General features: G+C 42.5%; 4 protein-coding genes across 7 annotated transcripts; 2 read left to right on the forward strand and 2 right to left on the reverse strand.

Annotated features, from left to right (window-relative positions):
• Positions 1 to 702: 702 nt before the first annotated feature.
• LOC122399837 (protein abrupt-like) lies at positions 703 to 8,982 on the reverse strand. 3 transcript variants are annotated; one of them, XM_043400842.1, is made up of 6 exons: positions 8,890 to 8,982; positions 5,366 to 6,576; positions 4,677 to 5,117; positions 4,502 to 4,604; positions 986 to 1,380; positions 703 to 910 (listed from the first exon to the last, which is right to left on the reverse strand). In XM_043400842.1, the coding sequence occupies exons 2-6, from the start codon at positions 5,543 to 5,545 to the stop codon at positions 749 to 751; spliced, it is 1,281 nt and encodes a 426-aa protein (XP_043256777.1). In that variant the 5' UTR covers positions 5,546 to 6,576; positions 8,890 to 8,982; the 3' UTR covers positions 703 to 748. The 3 variants fall into 3 exon arrangements, with proteins under 3 accessions (XP_043256777.1, XP_043256778.1, XP_043256779.1); XM_043400843.1 differs by lacking the exon at positions 8,890 to 8,982 and adding an exon at positions 6,822 to 6,843; XM_043400844.1 differs by lacking the exons at positions 703 to 910; positions 986 to 1,380 and adding an exon at positions 1,847 to 3,526.
• An 843-nt stretch (positions 8,983 to 9,825) lies between these two features.
• LOC122399836 (pre-mRNA-splicing factor CWC22 homolog) lies at positions 9,826 to 11,583 on the forward strand. The gene is made up of 2 exons (XM_043400840.1): positions 9,826 to 10,993; positions 11,056 to 11,583. The coding sequence occupies exons 1-2, from the start codon at positions 9,842 to 9,844 to the stop codon at positions 11,488 to 11,490; spliced, it is 1,587 nt and encodes a 528-aa protein (XP_043256775.1). The 5' UTR covers positions 9,826 to 9,841; the 3' UTR covers positions 11,491 to 11,583.
• An 11-nt stretch (positions 11,584 to 11,594) lies between these two features.
• Positions 11,595 to 15,859, reverse strand: LOC122399835 (cell division cycle protein 23 homolog). 2 transcript variants are annotated; one of them, XM_043400839.1, is made up of 8 exons: positions 15,723 to 15,859; positions 15,537 to 15,646; positions 13,007 to 13,668; positions 12,756 to 12,935; positions 12,518 to 12,682; positions 12,204 to 12,450; positions 11,876 to 12,140; positions 11,595 to 11,806 (listed from the first exon to the last, which is right to left on the reverse strand). In XM_043400839.1, the coding sequence occupies exons 3-8, from the start codon at positions 13,623 to 13,625 to the stop codon at positions 11,696 to 11,698; spliced, it is 1,587 nt and encodes a 528-aa protein (XP_043256774.1). In that variant the 5' UTR covers positions 13,626 to 13,668; positions 15,537 to 15,646; positions 15,723 to 15,859; the 3' UTR covers positions 11,595 to 11,695. The 2 variants fall into 2 exon arrangements, with proteins under 2 accessions (XP_043256774.1, XP_043256773.1); XM_043400838.1 differs by lacking the exons at positions 15,537 to 15,646; positions 15,723 to 15,859 and adding an exon at positions 13,759 to 14,021.
• On the forward strand, positions 14,062 to 15,925 carry LOC122399839 (secretion-regulating guanine nucleotide exchange factor). The gene is made up of 5 exons (XM_043400846.1): positions 14,062 to 14,192; positions 14,597 to 15,149; positions 15,215 to 15,439; positions 15,502 to 15,654; positions 15,725 to 15,925. The coding sequence occupies exons 1-5, from the start codon at positions 14,148 to 14,150 to the stop codon at positions 15,889 to 15,891; spliced, it is 1,143 nt and encodes a 380-aa protein (XP_043256781.1). The 5' UTR covers positions 14,062 to 14,147; the 3' UTR covers positions 15,892 to 15,925.
• Positions 15,926 to 15,927: the final 2 nt, after the last annotated feature.

Consider the following 15,927-nt stretch of genomic DNA (forward strand, 5'->3'; position numbering starts at 1 on the left):
CCCCGTCACTTTTACGAAATGAATATTTATAAAAAAGTTTCAATCGACTGATGCACGATATTGTCAAAAGTATTTTAAAGAATAAACAATTTTAAAAAGTCCGCATTGTATACTCAACGACCTGATTAATTTTAGGCGATAAACTTTTTTTTAATTACATAATTTGTACCAACACACCGGAAGGAATATTAGTCGCGCATCGAACGTTTATTTTATAAAACTCCTATCAATACAACAATAAAAATACTGCGCGCAACACAGTACAATACTGGCCGTAGACGGTGACTATAAAAGCGATATGTACAAAGAGTATAACGACAATATACATATATAAAAAAAATTAATGAGAAATAAACAACTGTCGCCAAAAAAGGCGACGAGGCACTTGTAAAATAAAGAAAAAAAGTTCCAATTTCACTCGCGAATCACAGCAACGATCGTTGCACGATCGGGATCGTGGAATACTTGAGAACTATATATTAGTAATTTGCGTAGTATATAAATTATAATCTGCTAACCAAAACAGGCCTGTGGCAAGGGAGGGGCAAAAGGCGCCCTTAAAATAAACAAAATTTAACTACTTCAACGCCCACGCACGCGTACCAAGATTTCTTCTTAAAAAATTCCCAAATTTTTACTCGCTAGTATGAAAACAGTGGAATTACATATATATATATATATATATATATTATTAACGCCTTAAGACTAATAAATTTCTTTCATCGAGCGTGGATGCGACAAGAGACACCTAAGCTCTACCCTGTAGCAAGGTGTCCAGCCTGGTGGGTCGCGCGATCTGCAGCACCATGTGCGCCTCTTCGAGAATCAGGAGGCCGTTGTGCGCATCGCTGGCGGACAGATTGTGCGCCAGTATCACGTGCCGTCTCCAGGCCGCATGCGTGGGCAGAACCTGAAACAAAATCACAGTCAATACGCCTGTTACGTTGACCGTCTCCGCGCCTCGTTTCCCCCCCGCCCCACATACTTGCAAGCACCATTTGCAATTAAGAGACGGCGAGATCGTGTGGACCGCTTTGATGTGCCTCCGTCGGAAGCCCCAGCTCGTGTACGCTCTGTCGCAGAAGGGGCACGGGAACGGCGGGTACGCCGCGGCTCCCTTTAACGTCTCTTCCGGGAAATCGGAATTGCCAGCGGCCGCGGCGCGGCTGGGGATAGCGGAACGCAGAATCCTGCCGTCCTGATCCGCGCCAAGGATGCTCGACTCCTGTTGGTCGACCGTCGACTCGGGGTACGAGCGTCCGGGCGAGTGGAGCTCCTCCGCCGATTTGCAGCTGCTCCAGGGCGGGGTTCGACCTGGCGACGGCGTGGAGATCTCCCGCGCTTCGGCGATCACCGTCACGCCGGGCCTCGACGACGAGCCTGCAAGTAATTCCAGTCCGGGGCTTCAAACTTTCCTCAACCTTCCTCCACTTTTCGAAGGATGATGGTTCGGGCGGGGATCTTCTTGGGTTTTTATTTATTTAACTACAATCACTTTGTCAACAATTTACTACCCTGGGGAAGGTTACTAACAGAGGTGTTCACCTAGATCAGGAGTAAAGGGGGGGAAGAGTGAAATTTCACCTAATTTTAATTTTAATTTTAATTTTAATTTTAATTTGAATCCTCCATCCATCTGGAGTTAAGAGGATACACAATAGGAAGTCGAGAGGCTCTGTCGCGTATCCCGTGCGCGCATGCGCGGGGAAAGCGACCAGCCGGGAAATGACGAGACAATTAAAAATGTAAAATAGGTTTATTTGTAACCAGTCGTGTTGTGTTTCGTCTACAATCGTATAGATTTAAATAATAATCAACTCGAAAGCGTAACCTCGCGGTACCGAACGAAAGTAAATGGTGGCAAACAGACGCGACGATGCGTTTACTCTTTGCTTTTTTTAAATACTCTACAAGCATGTCTTATACTAGTTCCTTCATCGTACGGAGCTACGATTTGTTTTATGCGTACCGTGGAATCGCCCTCGACGCTCACGTACTTACTTACACGCGTCTGCGCGCGCACGCAACCAGAGTCGGCCGTTATTCGGGCAGATTTCTATCTAGATTATTCCACGAATGAAACATTGTTTGTCATTCGTGACACGACACGAACAATTTATCGGCCGTTTGAATAATATTTCGACCGCGTGTGACCCGTGCCGGTGGCACACGCGCCCTACAGTGTGTAGCTACGCGCGTGTGTACGGTAAATTGCGTATGTACGCGTGGGAATGACTCCGGGGCGTGCCTCAGCGACGCAGCGCGATTAATATTAATGCGTGTTTATGTAGATCGTCTACGAGAGTGCGTAGTTGCGTGAACATTTGTAAAATGAACGGAAGGAATGTTACGTTGCTCGAGTTACCAGGTACGAGGAACAGGAAAAAGAAATATAACGGAATGGACGTAGTGAAAAACGGTTTGTTCACCAACGAAAGACAATGGTACAAAGATTCGTATCGAATAAACAATTTCCAAGTTACTCGATCGTTCGCCACGTGAAAGCAAACGTGAAGCGTGTAGGTAACTGGACCCCCTTGCCTGGAATGCTTTCCGTCTCCCTACTGTCTCTTTAGGTTAGGGTCGCGCGAACGTCCAAACGACGATATCTTCTTCCTTGTCCTGCATTTGAGTTGGTTTGTTTTCAATTATAGGCAAGAAAGAACATAAAAATTCACATCGTTTCAACACTTGTGTGTTCTAAACGACGTGCTTTTGTATGTTCTTCCTTGTCCTGCAATTGAAAGCATCGAAAACAGACAAGATCAGCGTTCCTATGTGTCTTCAACTGTAAGAGAAGGAAGAACATAGAAACGCAACGACCTAAACCGACCATAGAGATATTCCGTCTCTTGGACCTCCCCCTCCCTGCCTAGCCACGCCCCCTCCCCCTCCAAGAGAGACGATCACGTTCCGTGAGCCGCGCGTGGTGTCTCCTATATCCGTTTCCTATTAGTCGAAGATCTGCAAGAGAAGAAAGGATACGGAAACCTCGAGGCGATCCAGAAGATGATCCTAAATCCTCAGCGAGAGAAATGAGTTCATTCTAGCCAGTGAAAACGTTTCCGTTTTACCCCTGACTTGAAACGCCCTAGTCATTGAGTGTAAACCGACCGCCTCTGGAACAGATACCTTTTCAAGCCCCTATTGCTAGTGTCGATTTTCGTCACGCAATTCTTCCACGTCTCCTCCCACTCGACGCTATTGGGTGCAATACCACTAAAGTGCAACAGAACTTCTCTTATCAAATGTATTTTGTTACTATCGAACTGCTGTTTGCCCATCTTGCCGTTTACGTTACAGAGAATCCTCTCCTCCGGCGTGAAGAGGATCTTCATAAGGTCACAGGCCAAATGGTCCATCGGTCGGGAGGACGCCCAGGTTGAGATAATCTCCGGGCTCGGCAGAAGATCGGCGTAAGGTAGCTGTTGATACGCGTAAAGCAGTGGCTTCACGTCCGAGAATCCAGTTAGGCCGGATAACCCAGATAAACCGGATATGTCTTCAGCAGGGCTGTTCCCAGACCCTGCCACACACATCAGAGCACAGCCTGCTTTAGACACGGGATCCCCCTGGCGCGTGGCTGGGTTGCAGCGAGTTGCACCGAGCGATAAAAGCAAAGGTTCGGCGAGGTTCTTTAACGCCGCGTTATATCATTCCATTTGTCTCTTCTGTCCCGCGTGCACGTATATCTTAGTTCACTCTGAACGGCTTAGAAGCTGGAACTTCTAGCGGCAAACGACGCGCAAGTGATACACAACGACAAACGGAACGATTCAACTAATTTTTTTTTTGTCTCTCGTCTAGTCACTAGCTCGATAAAGTAACCGCTGCCTTCGCCTTGATCTCTAAGTCCCTTCGATCTCGTTTAACGCCTGACTTGCACGCGCCCAATCCTCATCTCTAGCGACTCGCTTAGCGCAACAACCAAAAGAAACGAAAGAAATACGTGCCACACCAATCGAATAAAGCAGAAGAAACGATCAAAGCTAACTGAACGATTCGACAAGCGTCCGGAAAACAAAACGATACGAGTGAATCGAAACCAAATGGTGTTTTTGGTGCTCGTTGGCTTTAGATTCGAATCGGGGGATACTGTCGCGTGATTATCACAATCAATTTCATACGTTTGCACGTATCTAGGTCGCAGGAGCATTTCTAATAGCGTAAGCTTTTTTCGATCAAGTACACCTCGAATAAACATTTTGCATTGTCCAGACTGAATGTTCAGGTTTGACTCGGGTATGATTTCGACAAATGTAGACATTGTAAATTACATTGCACCAGGTTTTAAACTTCGCTGAATAAAAATTTAAAAACAGAACATGAAACAACAGACTACCATCGAAAATAAGACACAACAAATTGCACATAAATATTGAGCATAAAGTAAACACAAATTGCGAGGAACAAAATAATAATAATATATTCCACAGATTAGATATCGATGCTTAACCTTATCCCATTCTTTATTACGAAAGTAAATTTTATATGCACTAACCTTGACTTCCGTCAACTTGACCGGTGTCTAATCTTTCCACTGGATCTTTGTCCGCCGCTGATTGTTTCTGAATTTCCTCCACCACTGCTTCCAACGGTTCTATCTATAATACAAATAAAGTAACTACCGTGCCCTGTTTATTATACAATTTCAAATATCATCTGGCTCGACTAACCTTCATCTCCAACCCATGATAGAGAGGATTCTGTAAATTCTTCTGCAACGGGCAATCCCCTTCTTTCCCACCTTGCTCGCTGGTCGTGGACTCGTCTGTACTGTCCAATTGTGATACCTTGGGTGTCAGCGCAGTCTCCAGAATAGAATTATTCTGATGTTTACTAAGCTTCTGCTTTTTTTTTGGTGTTTCTTCCTTGGTAGGAGTCGTCGCTTCCTCCACCGCCTGCTCTAATTCCGCTAATCTTTTATAAGATTCCTTAGCAAATATATCTCCTCCGGAAAGTCCCCGAATCTGCAAGGTCTCAGCAGCTTTCAACAAGGCCGGCAAATTTTTCTGTTCGATATTTACTTCACCTTTGTATATAAATATAAGTAAAGCTTCTAACTCGCTGAAGTGTACATCTTGCAGTATTATAACCGGATGCTGACACGGATTTGTCTGCAACCAACGACAGAAACGTCTCTATTCGTTCGGGAAAATTGGAGCAACAGAATTGAGATCCGGATGGACTTAGTAACCAAAGTAAACTAACAGTACAATACTTGACGAAACGATATCTCTTCGTTACATCTTACCGATCGATCGATACGACAAAGAATGTCAACGGACAACGGAACAACAATCAAAACGTGAACGTGAACGTGAGGGTAAAGCAAAAAAAAAAAAAAAAAATGCAAATGACTAACCTGGAAAACCTTCTTGAAGAACGGGCTGCTGGCTGAAAGAATCACTTTGTGTGCAGTTAGACACTGTCCATCGCTCGCCAATGTCACATCAACTAGACCTTCCTCCTCCCAGAGGCTCTCGAAGCTCGTCGCGATGTTGTTCAAAAAACTGTTCCATTTTAGACATATTTGACTTGACATCTCGCGTATAGTGTCGAATTTGTCAAAACGTTATCACTGCGTCCCGAGCGTAATATCTACGGCACGTTTTCGCGTCGTCGCGGTTAAAACTTAACGACGACAACAACAACGTCGTCGACGACGACAACGACGGGGTAACAACGACAACGGCACCGAGGACGACGACGGCAACGATCACGATGTAACAGCAGTCGTGCCAGGCACGCACAAACATCCTTGGTGCCTTGGTGCTGGGTTGGGAATACATAGTCAATATGGCCGCCATGATCTGCTCGTTGAAATGCGCGCGGACGTTAGAAACGGTTATCGATATACCGAACACTAAATTTCTTATAACGATACACACTTTTTAATCAAACTTGCTAGAAATTACGAATAATCGAGGAAACTGACTGTTTTCTTGCATGCTGAGCGAAAAAACTAGTACAAAAACGTCTTATTCGTGTTAGATTTACTCGTTCGAGAGAAAATCTTCGTTTCGAAAATTCGTTCCGATTACTCGTGTTCGCGTTACTAAAAGAAAGTAATGGCGGTTACAAAGACGCCGGGGTGAGGGGGGAAGGACTACATTAGTCAACAAAAACCGTTAGATGTTTGAATTTGAATTGCTTCGAATTAATATTTCTACTTCCGTTTATGATTTTTAGGGGCGCGATTCTTAAATTCTCGAAATCTCTTTTTTTATACCTTTTTATACGACTTTTGAACTGTTCGAACCGCTGAAAGAAATCGTTATATCCGTCGAAGAAAGCAACGTATTTGAGAAATAAGAAAAATAGAATTTGTCAGCATGTAGGCTACAAACCATGCGCGCGTGCTCGCGTGCGTGCGTCAAGTGTACAGGTGTACACGATCGTCAATTCTCGCGTGCGTGCGCAACTACATGCGTGCCATGCGTGCGTGCACTCTCGCATGTCGCATGCTTGCGTGAGTTCGTATCCCGTAACACTGTTCCGTAATCGTTAAGGTTCTGCCTTTGCGTCTCCAATGTAGATATACCCGAAGTACACGGGGAAAAATATTGCTCGAGCCTGTAAAAACAAAAAGAAAAGAGACAAACGAATGATTAATACGAGAAGAACTTTATTCGATGTCACAGATGCGCGATCTTTACTCGATGTAATTACGGCGCGATAAATATTTTAATACGACGAGACGCGGCTAATAAATTCTGCTCCGCAAACAAACATTTGCCTGAATCACCGTGCTAATTAATATTCGAAAACTGGTTACAAATTATAACAGTCGTAACTCGTGTTTCGTGGACAGCACTCACCAAAACAAGGTTGTTATTCTTAGTGCCCCAGTGGGCCTGTATTAAGGGGTACTAAGCAAGTCAGGTACACGATGTCCTTTTGTTTTAGGTGCAGTCGCCGCTTTTACCTGGATATTCTTCTATCGATAGACCTTTCTTATTAAGAATTATTTAAAATGAATTTTACATAAGAAAAATACATACTGTACGTCTAGGATATGTTAAATTTGCATTTTTATATGCTACAAATAGTTCTTGATTGTTTATGTTTACTATTGTATCATTACTAATTAACCCATTATCGCAGATGATGGCAATGGCGTCGACTGTTGATGTGTCATTTATTTATTAAAGATGCTCTTTATTGTTTACTAATATTTACATGTATTTATTGTAATTCTAAATATTAATAAAACTCTATACCAGGGTGTTCGACCAACCCTGGGAAAAATTTTAATGCGAGATTTTAGAGGCCAAAATAAAATTAATTTGTTGATAGAGGCTTTGTAAAAAAGTTATTAACGTTTAAAGTTCCGCTCATACTGAATTTTTTTCTCGAAAATGGGTAGGATTTCGAGGGTATGTCTAATGAGAAAAAATGGTTGTAATGAACTCCCTTAGCAAAAAATAATTTTTTTAGAACGATTTGAAATTTTTCAATTTTGTCGAAAATTTGGTCCACCTATTCGAATTTTTTTCTCGAAAATGGATAGAATTTCGAGGGTACGTATAATGACCAAAAATGATTATAATTGACCCCCACAACTAACAATAATTTTTTTAGAACGATTTGAAATGTTTCAATTTTGTCGAAATTTTACCCACTTATTGAATTTTTTTCTCGAAAATGAGTAGGATTTTCGGGATATGTCTAATGACCAAAAATTATTGTAATTGACCCCCGCAACCGAAAATAATTTTTCCAAAACGATTTGAAATTTTTTAATTTTGTCAAAAAATTTTACATCTCGAATTTTTTTCTCGAAAATGGGTAGGATTTCGAGGATATGCCTAATGATAAAAAATTATTGTAATTGACCTCCGCAACCGAAAATAATTTTTCCAGAACGATTTGAAATTTTTTAATTTTGTCGAAAAATTTCACACCTCGAATTTTTTTCTCGAAAATGGGTAGAATTTCGAAGATATGTCTAATGATAAAAAATGGTTATAATTAACCCCCGCAATCGAAAATAATTTTTCCAGAATGATTTGAAATTTTTTAATTTGTTTAATAACTTTTTGACGAAGCCTCAGACAAGAAATTAATATTCTTGATTTTCGTCTTATTTTTATTAAATTTTTGAACCTGTTTTTTTAAGAATATTAAAAGTTATATGTTTGCAGTAAGCATCGATATACATATACAGAGTCACACGAAACTTATACGCCGTGCAATCATTCCGATAAACACGTTGAAATATGCAGAATGTCCGTTTTATCAAACAAATACTTTTCACATATCGATTCATTTATTAAACGGGTGGAAATCCATTATTTTACGTAAGCTGTACCGTCTACGCAAACTGCACAGATACAAAAGAGTAAACAACAAAAATTCTGATTACATTAACGCGTTAGTCTGAAAGGAATGAATTTAACAAAACGTATGAGTAACGATAAAGACTAAGAATACGGATAACAGAGAAGAGAAAAGAGATTTAGTAATCGGATGACTCTATAAAATATCTGTACTATGACTTTTGTTATTACGATTGCACTTCTCTGACGATTATAACATCAACGATGAGTAACGAAAAATTTAATTATCAGACTAATCTGATGCGCCTGATAAGTGAATAGATACATATGTGTCGTGATTTAAAAATCACAAAAAAAAACGCATAATATCGTTCTCTGACGGCGTAAACAATGGAGCAAAAATTCCACAAATTTAACCGGAGTGAGTCGTTTTAAAAGGCGGATCGACCTCGGTCTAATCAACGTGTCTAATAATAAACGGACAAGGTATCGAGGGGGAGCGAATTGACCTGAAAGCGAAGGAGTACAAAACGTTACGGTCAAGACTCGTCAGAAGGGATAATCACCCCTGGATCCTTTGAGTCTCGATATTCCTCCTGCTACCTACCGGCCTCGCGTCGACCAATCAGAGAACGGTGGACGGGGGTGCATGAGCGCCTTACGTACAACGCCACGTTTATTTTCCAGTTCATTTGCGATTCCTCAGGTGTGTCGTGCCATCCGTGACGGGTGAACACAGAAATCCGAATCGATCGTTTTTCTCTGAGCCGGCGGCGACGCGGCGATAACGAGAGTAAAGTGTCAGCAATCATGCCTAAAGAAAACAAAAACACGAACAGAAGAGACAGACGTCAGTGCCCCTCTGTCGATAACGTAAGTACTTTCGTGCGTGGAAACCGGATTAAATTCGAAAGATCGTAGACGCGAGTTTCGCAACAAACCGTGCCGATTGCGCTCGATTTCTGCACTATTCGTCCCGACAACGGAGACCAACGGGGAATAATTAAATACTTATCGTCCGGTAGCAGCGAACGGTAACAGCGTCTGGTGCACGGTGATGTCACTCCCTAGATAAATCAACGCTAATTATGTTTTAAATTATCCGAGCGTTAACAATATTTACGTAACGATAAATTTCTTTGGCTCGCGAGGGAACGTACTTACTTTCGACGAGATTATCTGCTCGGGCAATGGTCGAGCGAAATTCGCCGATTGTGTTTCGTCAGGCGACCGATCCGCAACTCCGGAGGCGCTTCGACGACCAATAGTTTATTAGTTTCGCGCTCGTGCACGACCGGTGTATCGTCATCTCGACCGTCTTCGAGGATCCCTGGCACGTTACTCGCGTCATCGCGGAGATTACGACGCTCGAAGACACTGTTGCATCGTTGTTCGCAACCTACGAACGAAATCGAAGTTAGAATAGATAATAAAGTATTGTATTTCTGTAAACTCGACAGGAAGCTGCGTCCTCTGGTGAACGTGGACAGACGAAATCCGTGATTGGAAGCAATCGTTACAGCCCCTTTGTCCGTGAATCGCTGAGGAGAGACTCTGGAATGGAGAAACAGATTGTGAGCGTGCCGTCGATCGAAGCTCTTCACTCGATCAGCGGTGGTATCATCGAAAGTGGTATCAAATACATCATGTTCCCGTTGCATCTTTTACGGTTTTGCATATTCGGCATGGCAGCGGGGTCCGTCGATTCTGAGAAGCGCGGAGAAGCAAGGCCAGCGAAGAAAGACGAGACGCGAGATAAAAAACGGGATGAGAAGAGCACGAAGGAACGCGAAGAGAAGAGCGCGAAGGGAAAAGAGGAGAAAAGCAAGAAGGACGTAGATACCTCCAAAGATAAATCGCGGGAGTCGCGGAGGAGTTCGAAATCTAAGGAAGACTCATCGACTTCCAAAGAGAGTTCCAAATTGGAGGATAAAAACGAGGAATCCATCGACGACATGGTGACCGCCGAGGAGGATTCCGACTCATCCATGGAGCACTGGAGCAACGCGACTTGCACGTTGCCCACGGCGTCCATGGACTACGATAACATCGAGAGATCGATGTCGCACGCGATAGCTACGGAGCCTATGGACATATCGATGGAGGAACAGAGTCACGAGAAATCGTATACCGCGACGAAGACGTCCCGGGACGTTGAAAGTAAATCCTCGAGGTTGCACGCGGAGGAGCGGGGCAGTAACTCCTCGGTGGACGAGGAGATCGCTAGGATCTTCCAAAAGCAGTGCACATCCTCCGAGGACGAAGTTGCGTCCGATCGTTGCAAGCCTTTCGTCGCCCACAAACGCGAGAGGACGAGGCAAACTAATTTCCTTTGCAACGAGAAGAGCAACTATTCGCGATCGAAGGAGCAGCAGGACAATGACAGAGAACGAACGAAGAAACCGTCCTCCGACGTTGCCCAGCACAAAAGAAGAAAGGTGACGCGCGAAGAGGATAGGCACGAGAGGCGGGAAGAGAAGCATGGCTCGCGTCACGATACTCCCAGCAAACACAAGTCGCGATCGTCGAGGACCCCGGTGAAGAGTAAAGAGTCGAAACAGAGGGATACCAAGTACAAGGAAACGGCCACGCAAACGGACAGCGCTTTTTCGGACGATGACGTCGAGATGATCCCGATCGATGTGAAGCTGGCTGATAAACTGTTCTGCTGCAAGCACGCAGCCCGGAGATCGCTGTCCAATCACTTGCAGGTACGTTGATCGTCTTGTTAGGCTCTGTAATTGTTTAATGTATCGTTTATTTCTCTGTCTAGAGCAAGGAGGTGGAGCAGGAATTAAATTATATAGCTGACAACGAGGATTCCGCCGATGGGTTCAAAAGGGTGGCGCGCAAACGAATCTCGTCGTGCAGTACATCCTCTTCTTCGACGGATCTTGGCTTCGACGAACGCGTGTCCGCCACTCTAGAGACACTTTCTGATAACGCTTTCAGAATATGCAGTAGGGCCCCGCCAGGGTTCCCTGAACTGCCTCAGAATCCACCGTTGACGTCCAGCCAGCAGTTTGTGGCGGTGGTGGCCTTAAAAGATAATTATTCGCCGGTCGTTCAAACGGCGGCGAACGTACCGCGAGCTCCCTCGCCCATGAGACATCTTTATTACAACTATCCTGAATTCATGGACCTCCCTGTGAACGTGGAGTCTTCAAGAATTTTAAAAAATATCTTAAGGAACAACTACTACCGGTGATTGAGACGGAAAAAAAAATACACATGTGTGTATGTGTATATACAGAATTACGAACAAATGTGCAATAAAGACGACGCAAAGAGACCGGCGCATTTTTTCTTCCTCCCTGACGCATCCGTTTCAAAAGTTTATTAGAAATATATACAACGTACAAAGCGACAACTTTAACAATTGACGCGTTTTTTTTTCTTCCTATCGTGATGCCTTATGGCGTGGGCATGAACGATAGGTTCATCGGCGACAACTGATTTCCCGGAGTAGAGTCGGTTCTTTCTCCTCGATCGATTATGGGATCCGTTTCGTTCATATCCTCTACCTGCAACGAACTTAATATATCAAATCTGATAATTCAATTCTCTAAATGTAATAAGTGTTCTCTAATTACCACCATCGAAGTCTCCTCCACTTTTACTCTCTTTTGAGCGATCGTTCTCAGTAGTGCTTTAGCTTCCTCTTTCGTTTCATCGAATTGCAAACACTTTTGTGCGTAATGATTAGCTTGGTCCAGCTGTTCCCGTTTTAAATGATACTGCGTGAGATACTTATACGCGTGGCTTAAATCGGTTCTATCCGCGTTTCTAGACTCATCCATAACGAAGTCATTGTAAGCTGCTGCCGCGCTATCGTGTTCACCCAACTTCTCATACAGCCTATAATAACTTAAATTAAAAGATATACTTATATCTCTAATCTTATTAAACGTTAGCACCTACGTAGCTAATTTTAACAATGCCATTCCTTCGATGTCGCCAACACTGCATGCTTTGTAATAACATTTGAGAGCATCTTGTATTTTGTCTTGCTTTTCATACGCTTCTCCCAAAGCTAATACCATTCTACTGTCGTGTGGCCTCAAAAGTTGTGCCTGTTTATAGTAATAGATTGCGTAGAAAGGCATTTTCAAAATTTCATACGTTTGACCCAAACCATACCAAGCCCTATAATCCCGCCTATTCACTTCTACATAAAAATAAAAAAGTCACACACCCGAACACCCACATTTAGTTACATATACTTATATACGGACCAATTGCTTGACGATAACTGTGAATAGCACCATTAGTGTTTTTCATTTCCATGAATTCATGACCAAGCAATGTCCAGGCTGAAAGATACTGTGGATTCATTTTCAATGCCCTGTGAAAATACATCACTGCCTTTTGATGATCTCCTCTTAAACTGTAGTAATTTCCTAGAGAATATTAATTCTACCGGATAGAAAAATGGGCGTTTAGTTTCTATTGTAAAAAGTGCGACAAACTTACCTACTATACAACATGTTTCTAATTTATATTTATCTATTTCTGTCGCTCTGTGAGCCAAGTTTGCCAATTCGACTCTCATTTCTTTTACGTAAAGTAAATTGGAATACGTGTCCATATTATCCAAACAATAGGGGTCTTCTTTAATTATTCTTTTAAATGTCTCTATAGCATTGTCAACATCTGAAGTAAAAACATGCCTTCAGCATATGTGTAAAGTTAAAATATTTATAATTCCGGACTAGTCGACTTGCCTCTCCTATAATGTACTGCGATCGCAGTTTGAGCACGTACGTAACCATTCTTTTCGAATCCCATTGATTGTAAGTTGCAATATAAAGCTAAACCCTCGTCTATTAATTGTAATTCTAAATACATGTGAGCCACGAAGAAATGTTTCATCCAATGATTGGGCAAACATAGGTTTTCTAATTTTTCTCTATCGGTTACCAAAGAAGCTAATTCCAACCACGATCCCCAATGCATAGGTTGCTTGTGCGTTGCTTCGACCAATACGTCCATAGCTTCCCGGCCAAGTTGCAATTTTTTCAAGGTCACGCCGAAAAGATATAAACCAAAACCATCCAGCTTATCCGCCAGATGATCGTTTCGCAAATCTGTACACAACAGTTTCAAACTGTCGTTTTTCAAAGGGTCTGGAGGCACTACTGTTGTGTCATATATCTTTTTCGTCTCTTCGGACAAATACCGAGAATATAAGTGCAGAAACCTAACTTTTGAACTTTTACATTCTTTCGTGAAATAAGCTGCCCTATCATACTCTTTCGAGTCGAAATAAGATTTAGCCAGAATGTATGTATCTTCTTCATCGCTTACATCCGATACGTACATATCAGGTGTAATATCATGCATGTTTAGCTTAACATCTTTTAAAGAATAACTCAATTCTGCTAACCTGCAAAAAACGCACACGTTTTAATATTTCAATCATCCACTATTGCCTCATCGAGTTTAACCTTATTTATATCCCAAAAATTTTACATACCACTTTGTGGTATGCAACAACCCACGTTGAGAACATTCGTTTATCGCGCGCAAAAGATCGGACTTAACCTCCTTTATATCGAACTTTATACCTTCTTCCATATCGTACAAATAAATTTCATCGATCTTTTGTTTAATCGTTGAAATAGCTACATTTCAACTATAATGCGCATCTCGAGAAAGGAACCGATCCTTTTACGTATTAAATACACAGAGAATACAGGGACGACATACAGGCACACATTTTCGCCGCCATCTACAGCGTCTAATCAAACACTTTAGTCTCATAATTCGATTCTCGTGAGTTTTTGCTTCGGTATGCTGGTATTCACATTTTAGTCCAAAGAAAATGTCTTTCGTATTACGATCCAAATATAAGTATCTAAAGTCATGCGCAAGAAACGAGCAACAATGGGCTATTGTTTAATTTCATGGGTAACGTAACGAATTGTTTTCTCTGTACATGTTGCACGTGCAATTATTTTCGTTCCGATTAACGAAATCTGTCACGTATTGCTAAGTGCGATTAGATCGTACGTACGCATGAGGGTGTACAGTTAGCGTAGGTCACGTATTCTGATCGATAAAACAGAATTTACGCGGGAACGTTGTAACCTTGACAACTGTTACTCGCGAACCAAAATGGCGCCAAAATAAGGCGGAACTTTAAACGTTAATAACTTTTTAACGAAGCGTCTATTAATAAATTGGTATTCTTGATTTTCGTTTTATTTTAGCCTTTAGAATCCTGCATTAAAATTTTTCCCAGGGGTGAACATTTTTTTTTTTTAGAAAATTAAACTTTTAATAAATTTTTAAACGTCGTTTGTGGTTTCCAGGGTGCTAATTCTCACGGTCAACTGGGACAAGGCGTTCGTTCGGAAGAATGCTTGCTGGCTCGCGAAATCGATCTATCCGGATGCTCGTTGGAATCGCGTAAAATAAATAAGATAGTCGGTGGGGCCGGGCATACGTTAATTTTGGACGATGACGGTCGCGTTTACTCATGCGGCTGGAATAATAAAGGCCAAGCGGGTTTTCCAGTAAACGAAAACACGCTTTCGTTTCGGGAAATAGGGGGCAAATTGAAAGGGAAATTTATTACAGACGTAGCATGTGGCTGGGATTGTTCAGCAGCGTTGACAATAGAAGGCACTTTATTGCTATGGGGCGCGAATTATTTTGGACAATTGGGGAAACGACCCTGCGTCGTTCAATGGGCACACGAACCCTTCGAGGTCGTAATAGATCGGAAAATCGAACAGGTATCCGTCGGCTTAAGGCACATGGCTCTGGTGACAGAGGATCGTAAAGTTCTAGTGGCAGGTTCAGGTAACAAAGGGCAATTAGGTTTGAGTACCTCGGGGAACGCTGCGTACGCTTTCACGGAAGGTAAACGACGTAATTTGTTAATGAAAATACATTTGACGATAAGGGTTTCCTGGTATTTTGTATAGTTCCAATGCTGACAAATGTACGAGATGTTGCTTGTGGGCAACACCATACGATCGCGATGACGGAGGACGGGAATCTTTATGGTTTCGGCGATAACAAACATGGCCAATTGGGGTTAGATACTAACACCATATCGAGAACGTTCATTCCGATCAGGCTACCTGATGTTCGATTTAATCCATCGGTTAAAATGGACAGCGGCTGGTCGCATATGGTTGCATTGAACGGTAATTAAATTCATTAATAAATTACATGGGTCTCTTGGAAAGTAAAGTTAACCTGGTTTCAGACGGTCAGATTTTTTCATGGGGTCGAAATACATACGGTCAATTGGGTGTCGGAGAGATCGAGGGTCCGTCATCTTGGAAAATCATGCGTGTTAAGGATCTTGGGAGGGTTCGACAGGTTGCAGCTGGCTCGGAACACAACGTCGCCTTAAATGGTATTGGAAATTACAAATAAAATATGAATTTGTAAAAAAATAGAGGAAATTACGTTTTATAATATTACAGAGGATGGAAGAATTTTCTGCTGGGGTTGGAACGAGCATGGGAACTGCGGGAATGGTCACACGAAGGACACCAAAGTTCCAGAAGAGCTTCCATTGTCTTCCAACTTTACGGCGATTCGCGTTGGAAGTGGTGCAGGTCACTCGTTCGCTGTAATAAAAAAATCTTGACTAATTTGTAAATGTATATTACCTCCTACGTGTACA

This window comes from Colletes gigas, unplaced genomic scaffold (assembly GCF_013123115.1).
Source record: "Colletes gigas isolate AHSC1104 unplaced genomic scaffold, ASM1312311v1 Colletes_gigas_Sc00015, whole genome shotgun sequence".
NCBI lineage: Eukaryota > Metazoa > Arthropoda > Insecta > Hymenoptera > Colletidae > Colletes > Colletes gigas.